The following is a 24,187-nucleotide window of genomic DNA, read 5'->3' as shown; positions in this document are numbered from 1 at the left end:
GCGAGGGACGTCCCCTCCCTCCATCCTACCTCCTGGGGTGGCTTGGAGTGACGTGAGGGCCTGAGTTCCATCAGCTGGTACAGGCATCAGGTGCAATGACAACACAGATCTCTCGTACATCTTTTTATATTTTTTTTCCACAACATCATCGTCTGATCAAAGGAACCTCACAAACTATGGCATCCTTAGTAAAACCTCTAACAGAAGATTTTTGTTACGTAAATGAACACTCGAATCACACAAGGAAGAAGAATGTAAATAAACTAAACACCAATCAGTAAGTCACTTTCTGGATATTTACAGAATAGATATCTTTTAACTCCCATCTGTATCTACGATACAAGAGCTCCACAGCTTACCCAGGTCTGTCACAGAGAGTTGACGTTAATAGGAGATCAGACGTGGTCCAACCAGTGGTGCTTTCCCCACCACACAATATTCCTATCGTTTTACTAATTCCACATCGTCAGAGCGTTGCCTCCAGCCCATGACGTCAGGGCGGGAACGTCGCCATGGCAACGAGAAGAGGTAAACACAGCTGGTGGTGCGTGGAGGATGACTGGCGACCGTGTCCCAGCAGCAGCAGCAGCATTACATGGTCGCTGGCTAAGGGTTACCTGTTGTGTGAGGTGGAGGGTCGTCCGTAGCTGCCACGGAACATCCCCTGATAGTACGGGACCTCATATGAGGCTCTGCAGGACACACGGAGTCTGGATGTATGATCCTATAATCTGTATGAGGCGTCAGGAGGTATTTGGTGTCAGGGAATACACCAGTTGAGGGGATGTGTGTGTGTGTGTGTGTGTGTGTGTGTGTGTGTGTGTGTGTGTGTGTGTGTGTGTGTGTGTGTGTAAAGTCTGGGATATGTAGAGTTAGGGATTTCTTAGGGTTTTTGTAGGGTCAGGAGCTATGTAGGTGTCAGGGGTCTAAGGAATCAGGGTGTGTTTTAAAGAGACAGAGTTCTGAAGGCTCAGGACGTGAGGAGGGGTCAGGTGTCAGAGATGATCGAGATACAAGATTTTGTGGATATCGAGTGAGGTTGACCAAAGGGAACCTGAGGTTCGGATGGGTTAGGTCAGGATAGGAAGAGTTAAGTGCAGTTAAGTTCAATGAGGGCGTGGTGTCGTTGTGAGGTTAGAGGAGCGTTCGTTAGTGTCAGTGAGGTTAGAGGAGTATGTTCTTAGTGTGTGTGAGACTAGGGATGTTGGTGTAAGGATGTGAGTGTGGCGTTAGTGTGTGTGACTGGTTTATTGCGGTGTAAGAGTACGTGAGGTTTGGGGATTGTGTTTTTAGTTGGTATGTAGAGTATCAGGATACGTGCGTGGTGTCAGAGGAGTGTGGTAGAAGGGGTATGTGCTGTGTCTGTGATGTGTGGAGGTCAAAGGATGTGAAAAGCCTGGAAAACTTACCACACACATTTCTCACTCACTCATCTCAACACCCAAGTCTCCCTGGCTCAAAACATCCCCCCCGAGTTCACACATTCTCGATTCCTCCTTCACCCTGACCCGGCACACCCTGAGCCCCTCACACTCCTAAGCTCCACACATACACACACACACACTCACACACACACTCCCGGAACGCTTGGTCTGTGTATGAGATCAGAGGATGTGCGTCGTGTCCACAGGGCACGCCAAGCCGGAGGTTGCCACGTGTCATGAGACACGTGAGATCAAGGGTGATGTGAAGGTCAATTAAGCCCTTGGGTTAAAGGTTGTGTGAAATCAGAGTATTTAACAGAGTCCACACGGAGTCAGAGGGTAGACCATTAGGATGTGTGCTAAGGCAGAGGGTATGTAGTACGGGGAGGAGTGGTGAGGGGAAAACAGATGTAGTACTGGGACGTGTGGTGAGGGAGGAGAGGTGTTGTACTGTCCGTGTGTTGAAGTAGAAGGGGACGTGTGTTGAAGTAGACGCTGTGTTGTACTGGGAAGTGTGGCAAGGGAGATGGGGTGTTGTACTGGTGTGTGGTGAGGCAGAAGGAAGGGGTGTTGTATTGGGACGTGTGGTGAGGCACAAGGAGTATTGTATCTGGGTGTGTGGTGAGGGAGAAGGGATGTTGTATAAGGAGATGTGTTGAGGCGGAGGTTGTGTGTGGGAGGAGCCGGGTGAGGGACAACAGACATGCTCAGCGTCTCAACACTAACTTCAAGTGATGTGTTGTTTACGTTCAAGGTCCACCAGTCCTCTAGTATGCCATGGCCTCTGGACTGGAGTCTATGTTTGTGCTTTTATTTGTCTGTCTGATTCTGTCCATCTTACCGCCAGCCTTATTTGTCCGTCTCCATAACTGTCTCCCTGAATATGTTATAATCTGTTTTGGTGTGATGCACCTCCGACTGATGGAGTTCATATACTTGTTTTCCCCCCGTGCATATGTTTATTTACCATGTGTTTTTAAGCTTTATTCACAGATATTCTCTCTATGGTGACTGTAGTATCTCTTGTCTCTTGTACGCGAGTATCTCTCCATATAGACCCCGTGTATTCGTATCAACTCTCCGTCTCCTCTCTATGTTCTTGTCTTTTTCTTGAAGTTTGTTCTCTGTCCCTGGGTCTGTCTATCAGTGTGGCTGTATTATGATCTTGCTTCTCCAAGTGTAAATGTTGTCGCACCTCTTCCTCTCTAACCTGATCGCGCAGTCCGTCTCAAAAAATGATCTGGTTCGATCAGGATATCCCGTGTGTGCTTGAAAATTTCTCTTGGTATTCTGTATCTGCTACGTTTTCCTTAAGCTTATACAGGCATAACGTTTGATCGTAATGTGTGGATGTGTCACAACGTTGAAAACAACATTTCCTGTGGACGTTTTTCTTCTTCAGCTGGGTTTTGGCAGAGGGTTTTTGCTGCGACGTCCATGGCGTAAGCAATCAGACGGATCATCTCCTCATTCGACGTTCGAGTGTGATAAGAGGACCAATATTTTGTTCCAGTATTAGCGTGGGTTACTTCAGGATGCGACACCCCACTTCTTGACGATGGAATGGGTCCTCCTGGTGCGGACGAGGAGGATCCCCAGCACGATGGAGACCACGCCGCCCGCCACCGCTAGCACCACCGTCAGGATGAGCACCTTGCCTGAAACCACCAAGCATCTCAGTGTCAGTACTCCTGCAGGAGGGCCACTCGGGCGTCATCACCCGTGCACCTTCACCCGCACATCTTAACCACATTCAAATCAAACAGATAAAAAGGCCATCCTGGCATTTACGAAATACGTGTATGCCAGAGTTTTATAGTATTACAGATTACTTGCAGTGGCTCCAGCATTTACGGTATCCACGATATTACAGAATTAGGAAAGGATGATTTGTAGATGGCGCACTCAAGCTTTCCACGGGCCTGAGTGCAGAGGGAAGAAAAAACCTTGATTTTCACAATATTTCAAAGAAGGGGATTTTCTGACACCTTTACATTGCCACAGTTGACTGTCCTCCTAATTCATGCAGGTCCTGATTCGATTTACACATACAGATCTACCATATGATTAAGAACCAACAGCAGAATGTCTTCGTTAACTCTTATACAATAATATCTTTTAATTACCGTTAGTTAAAATGATAATGAATGGACAGCCTCTTCCTGGGCAACGGTACAAGATAAATACTTCAACCCTTGATACATTTTTGGAAGGTTATTCAGGTGGAGGTAAGCAATTCGTGTAATATTATTTTGTAAGACTTCAGAAATATATTTCACAACGCAAACAGAAGCACAACTTGATGCAGAATTCATAATACAAAGGCATTCTTGCCTTGAAAATGGGAAATACAGCATTACAGGTGGTTAATATATGATTTTGTCCTTTTAAATCTCTGACTTTGAAAAAGAAATGGCTGAACCAAGTGCGTCAGTTAGATTAGAAGGAGGAGGAGAGGCAGGAGGTCATCTCTCGAGTGGATCAGTCTGGTGTCACACTGGTCTCGAGACCTCCACGCCCCATGTTTGGATTACTGAGTTATGTTATTCTCAGTAATGTATTATAAAATATGTGTATATGACAACACAGGCAACACTGCTCTCTGAGTCTAGTGGTAGACGCGTGTTTATGTCGTATTTATAGATGTGTACCATGGTCTATACTTACAGACATGGACTATGGTGTATACTTACAGACGTGGACTATGGTGTATACTTACAGACGTGGACTATGGTGTATAGTTGCAGACGTGGACTATGGTGTATACTTACAGACGTGGTTTGTGGTGTATACTTACAGACGTGGTTTGTGGTGTATACTTACAGACGTGGACTATGGTGTATAGTTGCAGACGTGGATTATGGTGTATACTTACAGACGTGGACTATGGTGTATACTTACAGACGTGGACTATGGTGTATACTTACAGACGTGGTTTGTGGTGTATACTTACAGATGTGGTCTATGGTGTATGCTTACAGACGTGGTCTATGGTGTATGCTTACAGACGTGGTTTGTGGTGTATACTTACAGACGTGGTCTATGGTGTATGTTTACAGACGTGGTTTGTGGTGTATACTTACAGACGTGGTCTGTGGTGTATACTTACAGACGTGGTCTATGGTGTATACTTACAGAAGTGGTTTATGGTGTATACTTACAGACGTGGTCTTTGGTGTATACTCACAGGCGTGGTCTATGATATATGCTAACAGACGTGGACCACAGTATATATTCACATTCGTGGACCATGGTACATACCCACAGACGTAGACCATAGTGCATACTTACAGACGCTGACCAACGCGAGCTGGTGGACCTGACCCGCCTCACATGACACCTCCAGACAGCCAGTTGACCAGTGCGCACCGTTCACGTACACCTCGTCCTTCACATGACAACCTGAAAACCAGAGTGATCAGGGTCGAGGTGATGGAACATGACAACCCCTTCCTCCCACCTCTCTCTTCCCTTCCCTTCTCTTCTTTTCCTTTCCTTTCCCATCCCACCCCATACCCCTATTTTCCACACTCACCCCACAACATCTTACACGTACCTGATACCTCACTCTACATGCTCTTTCGCACCTTGGCCTTGCGTACGCGTTAAAAGGTTCAGTACACATACAGAAAGGGTCCTGGCCTGAGAAGGGAACGTTGCGCTAGATGTATTCTCACGAAGCAAAGGAACTGATAAGAATTTTACATCTTCGTGTGGTCTGTTATTTCTCTGTGTGTCTATCACCCTGTCTATCTGTTGGCAATGTCGTTCTCTCTGTTCTCCCGTGGCTGAGACAGCCATATGTTTTCTCGCCGTTCACCATCCTGACCCTGGCCTGCCTCTCTCTCTCTCTCTCTCTCTCTCTCTCTCTCTCTCTCTCTCTCTCTCTCTCTCTCTCTCTCTCTCTCTCTCTCTCTCTCTCTCTCTCTCTCTCTCTTTCTCTCTCTCTCTCTCATCAGAACCTCATCCATCCATCTCGGACCCAAATCTCCATCTCCTCAGATCATAAGGCATTCATTCCCCCCCTCAGCTCGTCCCTCGCTCCCCAGCGTCATGCTAATGCCCCAAGACTCGTGTTCCTCGCCACGTCTGATGTCTTTCCCAGCCAAGGTCCTATCGCCTGGGCTCCAGCACTGTCTTGTGAGCCTCCCTGTTGATACCTCGGCCTCCATCCTATCGTGGAAGACCAGCTACTCAATATCCTATGATGGTTCTAATGACCTCGTAATCACTAAAGCTTTCTAATCACTTTCATACACACAACAGGCAGACCCTTCACCATCTGGTATTCATATTCACACCGGGTCATTATCATTGCAGGTTCATCTGTTGGTGTGAGTCATCTAGGGTGTTGTTTCGGGTCATATTCTATGGCTTTTTTATATAAACAACATATTTGGGAAGCGCCTAGACAGCCCCAGACTAGAGGAAACAAGTGTAGCAGGTTACAAAGAGGTGAAAGTGTGACACAGACGACACATATGTAGTCAGATGGTGTATATGACACAGAAAAACAGGTGTGATCGATGATAAAAGATGGTGATGCTGACTCATATGCTGGCAGATGTAGACGTGTCCACGAAAGAATAAATGTGTAAAGAGGCTACATAAGAGTGGAAAAGAGGGTGACAGAGGACACAGATGTAGACAGGTGAGATGAGTGACACATGCAAACAGCTACAACAGATGACGAAGAAGTAAACAGATGTAAGTGATGACGTGATGTTTACCTAGACACAAAGGAAGCAGGTGACACAGATTATTAAGGGCCATGAATTGCAACAGAAGCAAACACGCAGAACAACAGGAACGGTACAACAGGCCACAGAGAAGTAGTAATGAGATGTGACGTAAAAAGGTGTGACAGGTGAGGCATATGAGAAAAGTGGTGGGAAAAAAAAAAGGTGACGGACGTAGATAAGTGAAACGGAACACTCACGAAAGCGGTGTAGCTTGAAAAGACAAGTGAGATAGGCGAAGCTCTAGTGCTTACAGGTAAGAGAGAGGTGTGGCAGATGATGCGGCGAGAAACAGGTGTTGAGAGAGAGAGAGAGAGAGAGAGAGAGAGAGAGAGAGAGAGAGAGAGAGAGAGAGAGAGAGAGAGAGAGAGAGACCATAGTACTCACAGGTGGGCAGGACAGCAGTGGTGGCAGCGGTGCCTGCGTTACACACCCACTGGTGGCAGCCCTGGTCCCATGTATCGCCATCTCCGTATGCCTCGTCGCCCGCCAAGCAACCTGCACAAACACACACACACACGCAAACGTCATATATATATATATATATATATATATATATATATATATATATATATATATATATATATATATATATATATATATATATATATATATATATATATATATATATATATATATATATATTGCACTGCTGTTATACTTGCATGATACAAAGTTATGACATGAGGTTAATAAACCTGAAAGAATGGTAATATCAGACACCCATAAACGTAGAGACATTGATTCTATAAAGACGAAGGTCAAACGAGCTTCGAGAAGGACTTCGTCATCAGACTAACTGGTAAAGTCGTTCCATTACTTTACCAGGTCCCTGGTGGCTTGCTGGTGGTGGTGAGGCTAACACGGACAAAGACCCTAGATGCATCAGGAGGGACTGGGAGGTCACTGATCTACATGAGGAGGTACGAAGTGGTGTGAGGTGACGACAGCAAACATCACCCCTCACCCGTGATGGTCCATCCAGACCCCCCTCACCTCATCCCACGATCCATTCATCTGTTCCTGAGACTACACGGTGAAATGTTACCAGAGACACCTCACTCAGAGGACTACAGACGGAAGCATGAACACCAGTGTCTTGTAGGAGAAGCCGGAGGCTTGTGATGGTAATTGATAAACAATCAAACCCAGCGAGCGAACTCAAACCCCTGAATTCGTCGTTTTGTTTTGATAACAAAAATTCTCTTTATCCTCGTGAGCAGGTTCGGAAGATCATGATGACATGACGCTATATAAACCAATGAACAAGCATGAAGGCAAGTAATACTACTCTGTGATCTCTAACACACTTGCATTCCTCGCGGGTCCGACACCCAGAAATATAGCAAAAGTGAGAATCGTTGGCCGGCAGCCATCGTTTCGGGGGTCCTCACGGCAAACCTTCAGCTCTAGGGTTGTTGACACGCGAGACAAGGAACAACAGATGTATCGCCTCCAAAACCATGGTCATGTAGAGCATCCATTCGTGTACATCACGTATTTAAGGTCTTCAAACTTCAAATATTTCACCTAAGACTTCACTACTTCGATGATGGTCGAACCCTTGCGTTATGGACGGACTACGGAAGAGAGGTAAATTCTCGTCCAAGAGTTTCGTCTTGTCGTGTGATTCGAGTGTGGACGTGCCATCGCATCAAGCTTAAGGCTTGATGCGATGACGTCTCGTATTTCGTCATGTGCTTTACTTTTCCTCGTGTGACATTGCCTGAGCCACCACAGCGTGGCAGGTGGGTGGGTGGTGGGAGGCAGGAGGGCGAGAGAGAGAGAGAGAGAGAGAGAGAGAGAGAGAGAGAGAGAGAGAGAGAGAGAGAGAGAGAGAGAGAGAGAGAGAGAGAGAGAGAGAGAGAGAGAGGCCCACCCCCCACCCTGAGTGGCCAGGCTCACCACTGCCACCACCACAACAGACGTACTAACTAGCGACATCCGTCTCCCTCCACCTCCGGCCACTCCTACACACCTGGTGGCCAAACGCACTCACAGCTCCGAAACGCACTCACAAACACACACACTCACAAACACACACACACTCACACACACACACACACACACACACACACACACACACACACAGATATCATTCATGGGTGCTTTCAAGGTCGTTCTCCCGTGGGGGGCTATAAGAGAGGAAGGTGACTGTGATAAAAGGAATATCGAAGGTAAAAAAGAAGGAAAAGGAAAGGAGCCAGTGAGAGGGAGTGTGAAGACCTGAGGATTATGAAAAGCAGGTAGCGGGTGTAAGTGGTTCATGATGTAGGTGGGTGAGGCTAGTTTGAGGGTGTAGGTGGGTGAGACTAATGTGATGCAAGTGGACGCAGCTAGTTTGAGATCGTAGAAGACTCTAAAATTCTCGACTTCATCATCAGATTGTCACACTGATGTCCCCACACACTTCGTCAAGTGGCCAGGAAGCAACAATGTCAATGACCAAAGAAATAGTATAGTATTTAGCGACAAAATTCCTATAACCAAAAAAAGGAGACTCTTTTTGATACAGTACGTTAGTTACGATTATGCAATACAACACTAAAAGTGTCTTCTGATATTCATGAAACCCTGGAAAGCTTCCACTCAAGGGCAGACGGAGGTAGACAGCCACACGTCTGCTTCCCATTACTGATTCATTGTCTGTCTGAGTGCCGCAGCATGCAAGAGGAGGGCGCTGTGAACACCACAGACTCCATGTTCATCTCTACCACTTCTCTTATAGGCTTGAGTTGGGGGGGCGAGTATTTTCTTTTCATCCCTAGACGAATAAATGTCACGTTCCACAAACAGTGGCATGAAATTCTAGCGTTTATTCGTGAGAATGCGTAGTCTTTACTCATTCCTTTCTTCTTTTTCTTTACTTCTTCCCCTCGCATCAAGCGCTGATAACTTTTCATCCCGAATTGAATAGAACCACGATCACTCCCAGCCTTAGGTCAATGTTCGCTGTCCTGACGACACCTCCTACCTACTGTTAGCTTACAGGGAAGGAGAATGGTGGAGGGAGGAGGTACACAGCAGCTCATGTGACGTCGAGCACCTACATGACTTGAGAACAGCCAAGGTGTGGGGTTGGCCGGCGTGGCACTGCAGGTGTAGACACCCCTGGGTCCAGGTGGCTCCTTCAGGGTACACAACACCCTCCGCCCGGCAACCTGCCCGGGAGAGACAAACTCAGACACACAATAGGAACAAAGCTCACTGAAGTGATAAGACTTGATGCTCATAACAGAGAAGGGGATATATTCTAATCCTATATGTTAATAAAGGGACAGATATATTAAGCTATATGTAGTATTCGCCTTGATATTGGTTTTCGAATCTGGTATTTGCATGAAATAGGGTAACTTGAATTAAATGTACATACTTTAATGCTCCTTTTCTCACATGATGTTGACTACTAATCATTTTGTCGTATATCCTGAAGTTCAGTATATATATAATGGTATATTAGAGTGTTTCATTACTAGTTTATATCACATACATCACACTAGGAACAAGATCAGTCGTTTAAGCTCAGTGTACTAATACAGTTTCAAAGAGAAAATGTATATACTTGAGATTAGAAACAATGAAAGGTCTCTATTTACCCTAAGGTTTACACTAACATTATCGATCTATTCTCACCAGTGATGGATCACTGTTGATGATGATGCCTCTGTGTAATACAGTTTCAAAGAGAAAATATATACACTTGAGATTAGAAACAATGAAAGGTCTCTATTTACCCTAAGACTGACACTAACATTATTGATCTATTCTCACCAGTGATGGATCACTGATGATGATGATGATGATGCTGATGACCCTATACCGGAGGATGCAAAGCCGTGGATGGCTTCCTCCCTCCCTCCCTCTGCCTGAGGAAGGAACTCTCGATTGAAACGTTCACAACATCCTGAGTATATCTAGTGACATAACGATCCCAGGTCGTCACACACACACACACACACGTATACCCTCACTTCATCGTAGGAAACTGGTGACATAACAGTGGATATCATTTGTCTGTAAAGGCAGGGTCTCTTATCCCCAACACAGGCCCTTTCGTAGTAAGAAACTGGTGAAATAACAATGGATATCATTCGTCTGTAAAGGCAGGGTCTCTTATCACCAACACAGGCCCTTTCGTAGGAGGAAACTGGTGAAATAACAGTGGATATCATTTCTCTGTAAGGGCAAAGGTCTCAGGGTCTCTTATCCCTTTCGTAGTCAGGTGTTACTCGAGAAGAAGAATGTTCGCTGTGTTTGCAGCTATGTGAACTGATAAGACTAGGGTCTTATGGATGTGAAGACCACCGTATTATACCAAGTTTTCACTCCCTAGTCCTGTGGCAGTGTAGTGGGACAGGCATACACTATAGAGACCTCCCAGCGCCATCGACCCAGGCTGTACTCCTAACTTATATGTGGTTTAGCGGTAGAACGTGTTAGGTGTACTCACACGTATCATCTACCGCTTGTTCCCGCCACACCTGCCCACGAACACATCTGTGGTTCTGACATCCGTCGTGCCAGCTGGAGCCATGTCGGAACACCTGCCCGGAGATTCGACAGTCTGGAACAGAGTGGAACGCGCTAGAGCACCGCCAGGCACGGCTTCAGAGACGAAAAGAATATACAAAAAAAAAAGGAATTATCAACTATTCATAGATATCGTCAGAAATAAATGGAAAAATGGTCCTAGCTAAGATTCTCTTCTCAGTCTCTCATTATGTGTCTCTTATTGATACTTATTTTCTTTTTTTCTTTTCACTCGTATTTAACAAATTCATTCTTCCCAATCTCTCTCGTCGGCCTGGGCTGCATAATCTGCTAAGGTAGCTACTCTCTCTCTCTCTCTCTCTCTCTCTCTCTCTCTCTCTCTCTCTCTCTCTCTCTCTCTCTCTCTCTCTCTCTCTCTCTCTCTCTCTCTCTCTCTCTCCTTGCATTTCATTAACAATTTGTCACACACTCTCACAAGTGTATCCTACTGTACAACAGACCACAAAGTCTATCATCTACGGCATATTGGCAATAATTCACCTATATCTTCTGTAAATTACTGCTTCGTTATCCTCCCAGGGACCTTACAGAGGGAGTGTTTACTTACCGTAGACAGAGGGTGGGAAGGAGGCCGTCCAAGAGGCTTGGCAGGTCAGTCTGCGCAGAGGAGCCACACGGATGCCTCGCTCACCACTGCACGGAGTCCCCTCCATGCCACACGGGGTGTTCATCTGGCCTGTAACACACCCCATATTACTGTACAGTCACAACCTCTCTCGTCTATTATTACCAGGTATATCACAAAGTTGATCTTCAACCAATTGAATCCTGACTTTCTAAGTGTTGCTAGATATTATTAATCACCAAATAGATCATCAATAAATTCTAACCTTACTTTCTAAGTGCCACTAGGTATCATCTACCACAAGATAGATCAACAAATCTCATCTTTGTATGAGACTGTGAATGGTCCTCACCTTCAATCAATGTGGCCATGTCAGTCATGCCCTTCTCCTTAGCAACGTCTGCTGCCGTCATGCCTTTAAGGGAGATAAATATATGGTTGATTTGTTAAGAAAGGACCATAGTGATTTCTTAAATACATCTACGTGTCGAGAGCTGCGTGGGGAAACTGCTGGGGAATGCTGACAACAACACTTCTCAGTGGTCCGCTGGTGGCCCTCGGCAACATACCCCAGAGGTCCCAGTTGTATGGGTGTTTTGAATGTCGTCAGTCATTCTACTGGAAGAGGCAGTGCTGTTCTGACTTACTGACGAAGGTGAGATAAGATGTAAAAACAAAGAGCACTTTCATGAGGTAATTATCATGAGGAAATTATAGGAGAAAGTCACCGTCGTTAATGAGGCGCGTTCGTGTTCGTGAGGAGGACCAGTTGGCACACATGTTGAGGTGGATGGTTGGGGCAGATGTGTCACCTACCTCACCTTAACGTGTGTTCACCTCGCCACCCGGGCCGCCTCACACCCACGTGCCACAAGCAAGTAGTATCAGCAACGAGTAAATTCCAAATATTTCTCGCTGACGATTTTTTTCCCTCATAGAAACTAATGTTTTTAAACATTACATTGTTTACACTGAGGCATTTCGTTCACTGTGTCGATTGACAGAGATGTATTAGCGACCAAGCGTTGTGGAATTGGACGTTGTCGACTTGTGTATTGTCACCTAACTTTACCCAGCTGGACACAAGGTAACTCTACAAACAGTGGATGATTTAGTCTAATGATGATTGGGGAGTTGAGAGTAATTTCCTGAGCTGTTTCTCAGATGGAACAATAGACCGACTCTACCACATACCAGGAGTGATAAACTTTTTTTTCATGAGTCTCCCTAGAATCAGAGGTCGTCTTTCAGCATTCCACAGTGGGAAAATCCTCTTACAGTGGACCTACACCTGTCATCCACTGAGAAAGACCAGTGATAAAAGATAATGAAAAAAAGATTATAGAGGGTTATCCAGCATGCGAGTGAGACAGTAATCGAAACAGTTCCGAGAGTGAAGTGAAGCAGCGCGTCATACATACAAGACCTAGAGGATTATCACATGATAATGAGGTTGCCTAGATGTTGCTGGTGAGACTGACGGACTTATGGGGTATTCTGTAAGTCACAAATCCGCAGTCACACACACACACACAAAAACACACACACACACACACACACACACACATGATGCATTATTCGGTCCACAGCTCAAGTTGCTGTCACCTTTAACTCCACCGGGGTTGAAGGCATCCGTGATTTCATGGTGGTTCTGATCCACCCGTAACAGTCGAGCAATGTATAGGTTGTTTCATACGACTGGTTGTTGGACTTTACCTTGGAAGTTCTGGAGGGACAAGTCTGGACAGTAAAGCAGCAGCGCTTCGACCATACTGAGTTTCTTGCCCCGAGCGGCCAGGTGTAACGCTGTGTTGCCTGCCGAGAAAATGGTGTTTGAGGACAGTGGACACAGGAGGATATGAAGAAAAACTTTTACCTTATAAGAGGACTTGATAAATGGAATAGATTTTATCATGGGACTGGTAATGTGTGGCGAGCATACAGAAGTTTAAAAAGCTGGAAGATAATGGGTAATGTTCAAGAGATGGGTCTCCCACGAGTGTGGAACTCCCACCCCCACACACAGCACAGAGGTAATTAGGTTTTCTGTAATTATACACACATCTCTCTCTCTCTCTCTCTCTCTCTCTCTCTCTCTCTCTCTCTCTCTCTCTCTCTCTCTCTCTCTCTCTCTCTCTCTCTCTTTCTCACTGTGGGTAGGTCGTAGTACACGGCTGGCAGCCACTGACCAGGGAGGTATATTAATGGTACTTCCCGTCTGGGTATAGGGAGGGCTTGCCCAGATAACGCTGGAGTCTAACTCGTATTAGTCTGTATGAGCATTTGAGGCCCATTGACCCACATCCACACACACACACACACCACAAGTGAAGGAGGTCATCCAATGTCGCCGACCCCGGTCCGCAGACCAAGACTTCTACTGAAACTCAATTATCCGCACCTCACATCCGGATTCCCAGTTATATGGACGATTAACCATGGATGTGGCGTTCGCTTCTGATGCCCGAGTTTCCCAATATATCCGTAACCTGCCTTGGCGGTATTTTCAGAGGACAATGAATGGTAAGAGTACATACATTTCCCACCCGGTGCCCAAACTGGTAACATGGTATCAAAGGTTTATAGCAGCGGGATGAGGTCAGTCCCTCTGACCTCTAATCGGGGCGATACCAGAAGGGAAACACCAACCTTTGATATTTTCGGAGGTTGGCTTTGACCTATGGAGGTCATGTCAGTTCATGAATAGGCGAGCGGTTGGTCCAAGGGAGACACACGCTCCTCCGAAGTGAGTCAGGATTGTTTAATTGGTTGGCTGTGTTTGCCTCGAGCCGTCGGTGCAGAGGTCACGCCTCCCTGCGTCTTGTATGAGATGAAAATCAAATGTGTTTCGAGTCAATGAAGGTTGATTCCTTACCTGAATACTCGAGAGGGACTTGATCGGATGAGAGTTTGATATAAATACATTAGATACAGTGGGTCTGTTCACTGGGGATTCCCAAGAAGGGACGAAAATGGGTAGATCAAGACGAGAAAGGCAGTATATGGATCAACTTAAGGCTTCCTACGCTGACGTATCATCACTGTGTTCCCTCCATCTCTCTCTCTCTCTCTCTCTCTCTCTCTCTCTCTCTCTCTCTCTCTCTCTCTCTCTCTCTCTCTCTCTCTCTCTCTCTCTCTCTCCCTTCGATCGCAACCCACCCGAGGTGTCGGCGGCGGCCAGGTCGGCCCCGCGCTCCAGCAACATCTTGGCCACTCCCAGCTCGTTGTGCTCCGCGGCGTAATGCAGGGGCGTCTGATCTGTAGGAGAAAGAGGGCGACAACACGAGTGTAGAGAAACTCTCTCTCTCTCTCCCAGTAACACGCAAATAGGGATCAATATCCACACAGTTTGGGATGGCACTCCTACACTACTCTCGTCACCTTTACCTCCTACCACTAGAGATCCCTCGTCCCAAAGGTACAGTTCATCACCACAACTAAATCACGGCCATACGACTCTGTACAGACCACTATGATTAGGGCCACTTCCTAACCATTGTGAAAACTGTGATTAATAGACTTTAAGATTGTGTAATTAACAGACTTTAAGATTGTGTAATTAACAGACTTTATATTAAACTTAGCCTTTGTGGTCGTATATGTGTAGAATATCTCCCTATTTATTGTTATATGTATTTTCTGTATTTTTCTTATTTTAGCCTTTTCACAGCGGATTCCTTTGATAAGTTCTTTTATCATTACTATCATTATCATCATCAGTATCATTTTCATTTGTACTATACTACTACTATTACTACTAATACTGCTACTACTACTACTACTACTACTACTACTACTACTACTACTATTACTACTACTACTACGTCATTTGTACTACTGCTGCTGCTGCTACTACTACTACTACTACTACGTCATTTGTACTACTGCTGCTACTACTACTACTACTACTACTACTACTACTACTACTACTACTACGACTACTACGTCATTTGTACTGCTACTGCTACTACTACTACTACTAAGTCACTTACTTCTGTTATCCTTAGCGTTAACGTGGACACCGTTGCGAAGCAGTACAGCTACCACCTCCCGACGACCAAACCAGGCGGCGTAGTGCAGGGCCGTCAGTCCTGCCACACCAGTTTACAATGAGCAGTACAGTTTGAGGTACGTGGTATGAGCAGTACAGTTTGAGGTACGTGGTATGAGCAGTACAGTTTGAGGTACGTGGTATGAGCAGTACAGTGTGAGGTACGTGGTATGAGCAGTACAGTTTGAGGTACGTGGTATGAGCAGTACAGTTTGAGGTACGTGGTATGAGCAGTACAGTGTGAGGTACGTGGTATGAGTAGTACAGTGTGAGGTACGTGGTATGAGCAGTACAGTGTGAGGTACGTGGTATGAGCAGTACAATGTGAGGTACATGGTATGAGCAGTACAGTTTGAGGTACGTGGTATGAACAGTACAGTGTGAGGTACGTGGTATGAGCAGTACAGTGTGAGGTACGTGGTATGAGCAGTACAGTTTAAGGTACGTGGTATGATCTAAACAGTGTGAGGTACGTGGTATGAGCAGTACAGTTTGAGGTACGTGGTATGATCAATACAGTTTGAGGTACGTGGTATGAACAGTACAGTTTGAGGTACGTGGTATGAGCAGTACAGTTTGAGGTACGTGGTATGAGCAGTACAGTTTGAGGTACGTGGTATGAGTAGTACAGTGTGAGGTACGTGGTATGAGCAGTACAGTGTGAGGTACGTGGTATGAGCAGTACAATGTGAGGTACATGGTATGAGCAGTACAGTTTGAGGTACGTGGTATGAACAGTACAGTGTGAGGTACGTGGTATGAGCAGTACAGTGTGAGGTACGTGGTATGAGCAGTACAGTTTAAGGTACGTGGTATGATCTAAACAGTGTGAGGTACGTGGTATGAGCAGTACAGTTTGAGGTACGTGGTATGATCAATACAGTTTGAGGTACGTGGTATGAACAGTACAGTTTGAGGTACGTGGTATGAGCAGTACAGTTTGAGGTACGTGGTATGAGCAGTACAGTTTGAGGTACGTGGTATGAGCAGTACAGTTTGAGGTACGTGGTATGATCAGCACAGTTTGAGGTACGTGGTATGAGCAGTACAATGTGAGGTACGGGGTATGATCAATACAGTGTGAGGTACGTGGTATGAACAGTACGGTCTGTAGTGCCACGTACCTCACATCATATTCTTCGAACATGACGGTACGATCGCTGACCACGACGGTACGGCCCTTGAGTACGAAGGTCGTACCGTTGTGCTCAAGGGATTAATAAGACGAACTGCAACGTGCAGTGTGAATGAAGAAAAATACAAGAAGCTAAAATACCTAACATTGAACAGTGACATATATACACTGCAACAGAAAGAGATAAAAGGACTTAACGGTGAAAAAAGTGAAGAGATCAGTTGATCATGAAATAAACACAGTCCAGAGACATAGTGACAGTAGCAGTGATCTAGACAGTGAAACAGTGAACACACAAGTACAAGAAACACCGAATAAAACAGTGAACAAATGAACAGAGCATTTAAATAGTATGCACAGTACAGAAAGAAATGAAAGTAGCAATGAACCAGACACTGATATATACAGTGTAGCAGTGAGCCAGACACTGAAATACACAGTGAAAACCGAAGTACACGAGATATTGACCAAGTGAAAACAGTAGATGACTGTACCTTCTTCATCCCTTGTCTCAATGTCGGCCCCGTGGGCCAGCAGAAGCTTCACCACCTCCGCCTTCTGCAGCTCAGCAGCGTAGTGCAGTGGCGTCTGGCCTGTGCAGGAAGGAGGACCGAGTTGTTAACCTGTGCCTGCAGTACTTAACTGGGGGTCATGTGTAGCTGGTTAAGATCAGAAGTATGAAGTTCAGTGGTTTGTTAGTGATATTAAGTGCAGTCAGTAGGGAGTTTCGGGTAGTTAGAAATCAGTAGGAAGAACTTGATTTAAGAGTAGTTAGAGGGAAAGACGCAGTTAATGAAGTTAGGAACGCAGTTAATGAAGTTAGGAACGGTAAGTTTTCTGTGAAGTAAGTTAATGGGATATGAGGTAGACTGGAAGAATTAAGAGTCCTTGGGGAGTTACTGGGGTTAAATATATTTCGTAAAAGCAGCTGTAGTTAATGCAATCATTTACTAGAACTGGGGACAGCAACTGGTGTAAGAAAGAAGTAGTTGCTGCTGGAGTCAGACATTGTGTATTAGCCTACAGACTAGTTTTCCCACGTCCATAAGGATGTACTTGGCTTCATATATACCCGTACAGATAGACTAGGTGATGAAGTTGATCTGAAACTATGTGTGTGTGAGATGATCCAAAATTGACTGAGATGATCTTAAACGGTGTATGGAAAGTGGTATATCTGTCCTACCTACGCGGCAAAGATTCAGTAGCTGAGGAAATATTCCAATCACTCAACTCCATCCATCCGTTACCTAAATAACCGGTCAACTAGGAAGGTAGATAGATAGCAAGTTAGTTATGCTAATAATCATTTAGAAATGCAATCATTCGATTTAGTCGCAGATCGAAGCTATACGATGAACTGCTGTCTGTATGAAAGTCATTTTCGAAGTCTGTCGGTAAAGAAGAACCACTATACATGGCTGAATGACCATACTGGTGTGCCACTTTGCTTCTAGAATTAACTAGTTAGTAATGGCTGTAAGTAATACTAATAAGCTATATTATGAATTAATGGTTATGTAATTATATCAACAGACTTTTAGCTTTATTAACAAGTGTTATATATATATATATATATATATATATATATATATATATATATATATATATATATATATATATATATATATATATATATATATATATATATATCTCAAAGTCTTAACTTTTGTCTGGATAGATTACAAAGTCAGGTTAATCTCTCTTACAAACGGACACATCTCTCAACTGTATTAGCTGTATCCCATTAGGCTGTTAGGGGAAGCACTGTACCACTGGGAGAGGGAGAGCCGAGGTACCGTTGTGGTCGACGGCGGTGATGTCTGCGTCATGTGCCAACAGAGTCTTGACGACGTCCGGACGCCCGACCCACGCCGCCTCGTGCAGAGCCATCTTACCTGTCGGCGTCAAGACGCGACTATAGCTCACGAACGCCTCGTAGTTACGCAACTCATGCGTGTGACTCCCGTGGGGGCGTCACACTCATAGTGTCATCCAAATGAGTTTGATACATCTTACTCAGCCTGGCCATCAAGGAGCTCGGGATGGACTGATGTGACTTACCCATGCCGTCGGTGGCGTTTAGGTCTGCGTCCTTGGCCAGCAAAGCTTCTACCACGTCCTCACGACCGAACCAGGCGGCTTCATGCAGGGGCGTCTTACCTAGGGAGGAACAGAGGGTGTCAAACAGGAGGAACACTCGGAGTATTACCTTATGTCCTGACCCTCACTAGATGGGAGAACTCACCCCGCAACCCGCCACCCCCTTACCACCGCTCCAACTCGAACTGATGTTACACTGGCTTTGAACCAAGTCCCATCGATCTCAAACTAGCTTCCACTGGTCCCGAAGTGATGCCCATTGACCTCAGACTGACTCCCATAGATCCCGAACTCATTCTTATGAGCCTCGATCTAACTAACTTCCACTGACCCTAAACAACCCAGATGGGCAAAGCCCCTAGACCAACTAAACCCACTTACCCTAACGACGAAGTACATAATTCCCGGTTATCTTCACAAAGTGTAAATATACTTTGAACGTGATACTTCTTATGGATCATATTACCGTATGATTTCTATTCTTTGTTGCGAGGTGGCTCAGTATATTCTTGTGGCGTCACATAAGTGACGATTTAAGGAAACACTTGGTAATGCTTACGAGAGTTTCAGGTTAATTATCAACACAAGCTGAAAACAACACAAGGCAGAGAACAAAACAAGAGTTCTGAGGAATATAAGAAAAATAAAAATACACCCAGTTAGCTGTATGTTAAATACTAACTTAAAGCGATTAAAGAAAGCATTCAAGCCTTCATCTAATTACCAACGCTATACTAAAATATGTAAGCAATGGTGGTAGTGTAGTTAATCATACAGCGAGCTAAGATCAATGAATTATAAGATGTGTGAATGATGCTAATCTATGTATTGTACTGGCTGATCTGTTGAGAGAAGCAGGCGAAATTTTAGACCACTCCACGTCGGGTGAGAGAGGACAAGTGTGGCCTTACCCCAGTCGTCCGTAGCGGAGGCGTCAGCGTTGCGAGCCAGGAGTTCCCCCACTAGCGTCAGGCTCCCGTGTCTAGCAGCAACCTGCAGCGCCGTCTGACCTGTCCACAAACTACTATACGCCACGACCTCTCATGGTTTCGTGATGATTTATACGACAGAATGAACATTTCTCACCAAGTGATGTGGATTCAAAGGGACTAAAGGGGATGTCGAGGAACACACAGAAGAAGGAGGGCGGGGGGAAAGGGAATTAAGCCACCGACCTGCGGAATCCCTGGAGCGAACGGACACGCCTTCGTCCAACAGCATCTTCACCTTCTCGATGTCTCCACTCCGCGCCGCCTCGATCAACGACAAACCATCTGTTGAAGAATGACGAGTCACTCAACTAAGTGGGATGAGAGCACTCAGTTAGTGGGGTGCAGTCATTAAACTGGTATTTTGGGGGTCCACTCAGTTAGTGGGATGGAGTCATTAAACTGGTTGTCTGGGGGTCATTCAACTGGTGAGACGAAATTTCCCTCAAGCAAGTGGGACTCATGTGGAACGGGGTTACTTAGTGTTAAAGGGTCATTCAGCCTACAGAACAGTAGGAGGAGGTGAAAGCATTTGAATACTAGGCTTAGTCTAATGTAATGTCACAAGGTCAGTCACCATGTGGAATGGAGTTACCCCACTGAGAAGATGGGTTCACTCATCTAGTGAGGTGAGGTGCTTGATTTGGTGGAATGGTATCACTAAATTGGTCGGATGTAGACCTTCAACCAGTCATTGGATGTTAATGGCCACATGACTTAGGAAAGTATAAGGCGTGATCAACCAACTTGTATTGGTATCTGGCCAGTCAGTTTAACACCTATGAGTCAACTATCTATTGTATGCCGTCATTCACCTAACTGTGAAATAGGGTCAGTCACCTATGTAATAGATAGTCACTAAATAGCAACTCAATTAAACGATTGAACAAGTCTGTGAGATGAGGTTAATCTACTGCTCTTGTGATTGGTTCCTTCAACTACCAGTTGGACGATGTCACAGAACCGTTTGATGATATATTAGGTCAATTGGCTCTTACACATATGTAGAACTAGTCACTCTCGCCAGTTAACAGGAAGAACAGCTTCACAGGTCACTTGTCGCAACGGGAGCGAGGCACAACAGAAGCAGGAGCAACGGAGGACACACTCGTGGAACATACCTCTGGTGGCTGCGAGGGTGAGGGAAGTGGCGGTTATCGTCAGCAGGGCCGCCGCTGCCAGCAGGACCAGGGAGGACATGGTCAGCCACGTATGTTGCTCGAGGTGGGTCCACTCACGTCACTTCGGTTCACTCGCTCGCCTCGCCTGGGGAGCTAGGTCTCCCGTGGTATGTGCAGACACTCTGCGTGTTATCTCTCGGCTGTTTCCATCACTGTCCTTGTGACGTCCTGGTGGGCAAGTAAGGAACTTGAGGGAGAAAAAGGCAACTTTAAGGAGGATCAGATATCATGATTAACCACGTAACTTCAGGACTCACTAGGGAACTTTAGAGCTAACCAAGTAACTTCAGAACTGTCGAAATCACCTTTCAAGTTGAGCAATAACTGTGGGATTGGCTAGGCAGCCTCAGTACATGTAACTTCTTGCTGTACGAGGTCGCAGCTTACACCTTCAAACTGTAACATATAAATATAAGCTTGACCTAGTAACCTCACTACTGATATAGAATAACTTCAGAGCTCTTCAGGTAACTTCAGGATCGTGCTGGTAGCTTTACAGCTGCGTGTAGGGCGTGGACTACAGAAGAGGCAGATATGGACGGTGCTGGCAATGTTTAAAAGGGACTATTGGAGTTATGGAGAAATATGGACGCCAAGATCGAACCACTTGGGAAGTCCCTCTACGATCGTGTTCACACAGAGAGATAATGACAGACTGAGGCACTGTAGGTAGCTGCCAGGCCCAACCACGACGGGTCACTGGACCCGCGCCCTTCCTCATCCCACACCCAGGCCTCCTACCCTCCCAGTGGTAGGTGGGTGAGGGGCCTCCGTGGGGTGTGCCAGGTGAGGAAGCGAGGGCGTCAGGGGGGGCTCGTGGTGGCACTGGCTTCACGGTCGTGACACAGTGCCAGACTACGAACCTGGACGTGCCGGGAAACTTGACTTGGTATGAGCAGACGAGCTCAGCTATATATGTGAAGCTGCCGGCACTTGTTTCCACAGGATTTACCACTACAGAAATTTAGAAACACGCACACACGTTATACACACACACACACACACACACACACACACACACACACACACACACACACACTCACATACACACACAGACACACACACACACACACACACACACACACACACACACACACACACACACACACATATATATATATATATATATATATATATATATATATATATATATATATATATATATATATATATATATATATATATATATATATATACAGTAAATGTGGACAGCATACAGAAGTTGAAAAGGTTACAGAACGGTGGAGGGTTCAGAGATGAGGTCCCGCCAGTGTAAAACTCCACCCACCTTCCACCCTGCACTCAACAAACAGGTAATTACACACACACACACACACACACACACACACACACACACACACACACACACACACACACACACACACGAAAAAAGCAGAAACGCACATACCTGTAGCCGCCAATGAGCCACATACATACAGCTGGACTTACTGAGCGGTGGTGAGGAGGCGTAGGCCTGGTTGTCGTATCTCGCGCACAGGTGGGCGTCCTGTGTTGCCGTAGGTGCTCACGGCGCACTCCTCTCGTACCCGGATGTGCGGTGTGTGGTATGGGGTAGTGTGAGTGTGCGCGCGTGTGTATGTGTGTGTGTATGTATGTGTGTGTGTGTGTGTGTGTGTGTCTTCCACACCAGCAGACAGGCACTGAGACTCGCCCTGACACCTGGCCTCCTCCCGCCTACATCCGCCGGCCCACGGAAGGTGTATTTATACTCGTAAGTCCAGGCAGCTGCGTCACTCCCCACCCTATAAGTCGTGTATGTTGCATTTCCATCGTGTATAGTTCGTGTGTGAGTGTAGGTAGTGTGTATGTGACTGTATGTGTGTGTGTGTGTGTTGGGACTGCGTATGTACAGCGTGTGCATGAATACACGTGTGTGTAATTACATTTCTTGTGTGTGTATGGGAAGAGAATCTCACACTAGTGGCGCCGTATCTCTCGTTCTTACGTGTGTGTGTGTGTGTGTGTGTGTGTGTGGCGGGGGTGAGGGTGAAGGGTGGTGAGGGAGGAGTGATGGTGAGCGTTCTGACTGAATGCTGGAGGGAGGTGGTGGTATATCTCTGACGACGGTGTAAATAACGGTAGTGACCAAACGACCAAAAACATCCCTCCCTCCTCCCTGGGAAGTCCGAGTACCGCCACTGTTCACGTCAGATCGAGAAGAAAAAGACGTAGACCTCGAGGACTGTTGCTTGCCTGCTGCCGGCGCGCAAGCGCAAACACACACTCATACACACAAACACACACACACGCACACGCACGCACGCATGCATGATACATGTTTGAGTTGGTGTTGTTGGTCCGCGTCGGACGCATCGTCGTGTTTCGTGTTGCTTTTTTTTTTCTCTCTCTTACGTCCTCCTCACGACCACTATCGTCAAGGTCATCTCTCACATGCTCTTCACCACACCGTGTGTCTCATATCTTCCCCCCAGCCTCATCTGTTTCTCATTTCTACCTTCCATCGTCTACTTTATCTTACGGTTTTCGTACACTTTGAATCTGTAATTCATTCTCTTTTTTGCATTTCCCGCAACACAATTGTGTCAAGTGTAACTGTGTGTTCCTTATCTCCTCAGTAGTGACGTCATGACATGCAACATATTGTTTATCATTGGTGACAGTGTTGCCACGGCTCCCTACACGTCGCAACACTAAGTGGTGGTGATTTTATACACGTATTCTTCACGCAGTTTATCCATATGTTCAACCATGAAAATATGTTGTTATCTCCTCACTGAGGAGCGTTTCTCTGAGAGACAAAGGAATTTAAAAACGGTAACAGACGAATACATGATGCCAAATACTACTCATTTCCAGTTACTTATTTAACTCATCATCGGATATCAAGACGCATGAGAAGAAATCTTATATTGCATCTGTCCTTCAGCACTTTCTCCTGAAAGAGTAACATATATTGACATCAGATGCATTGAGACAACGGCATTAGATACTAAGATGACCAGATATCGACATAAGCGGTCGTGGATTCCCTCGGTCATGCGCACATGTAACATTACTAGGGTCAGTGATGCGCCTGTACCGAGTAAGGGAATTACGTGGGAAGGATAAAGTTCCTAGAACTGTGCAATCTGTGTGACTCCCCAAGTTCTTAGGAACTTTAGAGTGACGTTAATTATCGTTAATATGAGTGAGATATGCAGCGAGTTCTAGGATTAGGTTGCGTGGCACGTAAATTTCGAGTAGCAAAATGCGTGAATAAGGTACTTAGAATTAAAGCATCTGAGATATAGATTCTTAAGCTTTGCGTCCGACTTTGAGTAATGTTTTGGACTAAAATGCGTGATAAACAAATCTCTGTCATCAAAATGCACGAAAAAAAAAATCCTAGAATAAGAATACGTGAGATTTAAACGCCTAGCTTCAAATAGATTCGACCAGATTGCGTGAGGGGGACGTACATTCCTACC

At 45.6% G+C, this 24,187-nt stretch overlaps 1 protein-coding gene across 3 annotated transcripts; it reads right to left on the bottom strand.

Annotated features, from left to right (window-relative positions):
• Positions 1-110: 110 nt before the first annotated feature.
• LOC139753434 (uncharacterized) lies at positions 111-22,753 on the bottom strand. Of its 3 annotated transcripts, XM_071669937.1 has the most exons (18): positions 22,188-22,435; positions 21,044-21,134; positions 20,679-20,906; positions 19,744-19,842; positions 19,480-19,578; positions 18,530-18,628; positions 18,265-18,363; positions 16,960-17,058; positions 15,272-15,370; positions 14,439-14,537; positions 12,996-13,094; positions 11,632-11,694; positions 11,262-11,390; positions 10,614-10,727; positions 9,214-9,324; positions 6,551-6,661; positions 4,716-4,826; positions 111-3,082 (listed from the first exon to the last, which is right to left on the bottom strand). In XM_071669937.1, exons 3-18 carry the CDS (start codon positions 20,755-20,757, stop codon positions 2,955-2,957), a joined length of 1,638 nt encoding a protein of 545 aa, XP_071526038.1. In that variant the 5' UTR covers positions 20,758-20,906; positions 21,044-21,134; positions 22,188-22,435; the 3' UTR covers positions 111-2,954. The 3 variants fall into 3 exon arrangements, with proteins under 3 accessions (XP_071526038.1, XP_071526037.1, XP_071526039.1); XM_071669936.1 differs by lacking the exon at positions 21,044-21,134 and having other exon boundaries at positions 22,188-22,437; XM_071669938.1 differs by lacking the exons at positions 19,480-19,578; positions 21,044-21,134 and having other exon boundaries at positions 22,188-22,753.
• Positions 22,754-24,187: the final 1,434 nt, after the last annotated feature.

Source organism: Panulirus ornatus, chromosome 14 (genome assembly GCF_036320965.1).
Source record: "Panulirus ornatus isolate Po-2019 chromosome 14, ASM3632096v1, whole genome shotgun sequence".
In the NCBI taxonomy this organism is placed as follows: Eukaryota; Metazoa; Arthropoda; class Malacostraca; order Decapoda; family Palinuridae; genus Panulirus; species Panulirus ornatus.
This window is presented reverse-complemented; position numbering and strand designations above follow the sequence as displayed.

What these genes read in the sequence shown, in the direction of transcription:
- LOC139753434 (XM_071669936.1), bottom strand. Translation starts at nt 20,757, where the DNA reads ATGTCCTCCCTGGTCCTGCTGGCAGCGGCGGCCCTGCTGACGATAACC. An exon ending in TGAGACAAGGGATGAAGAAG is followed by an intron (nt 15,371 to 16,959) that starts GTACAGTCATCT and finishes CTGGTGTGGCAG; the next exon opens with GACTGACGGCCCTGCACTAC. An exon ending in CACTGCTGTCCTGCCCACCT is followed by an intron (nt 4,827 to 6,550) that starts GTGAGTACTATG and finishes TCTGGTTTTCAG; the next exon opens with GTTGTCATGTGAAGGACGAG.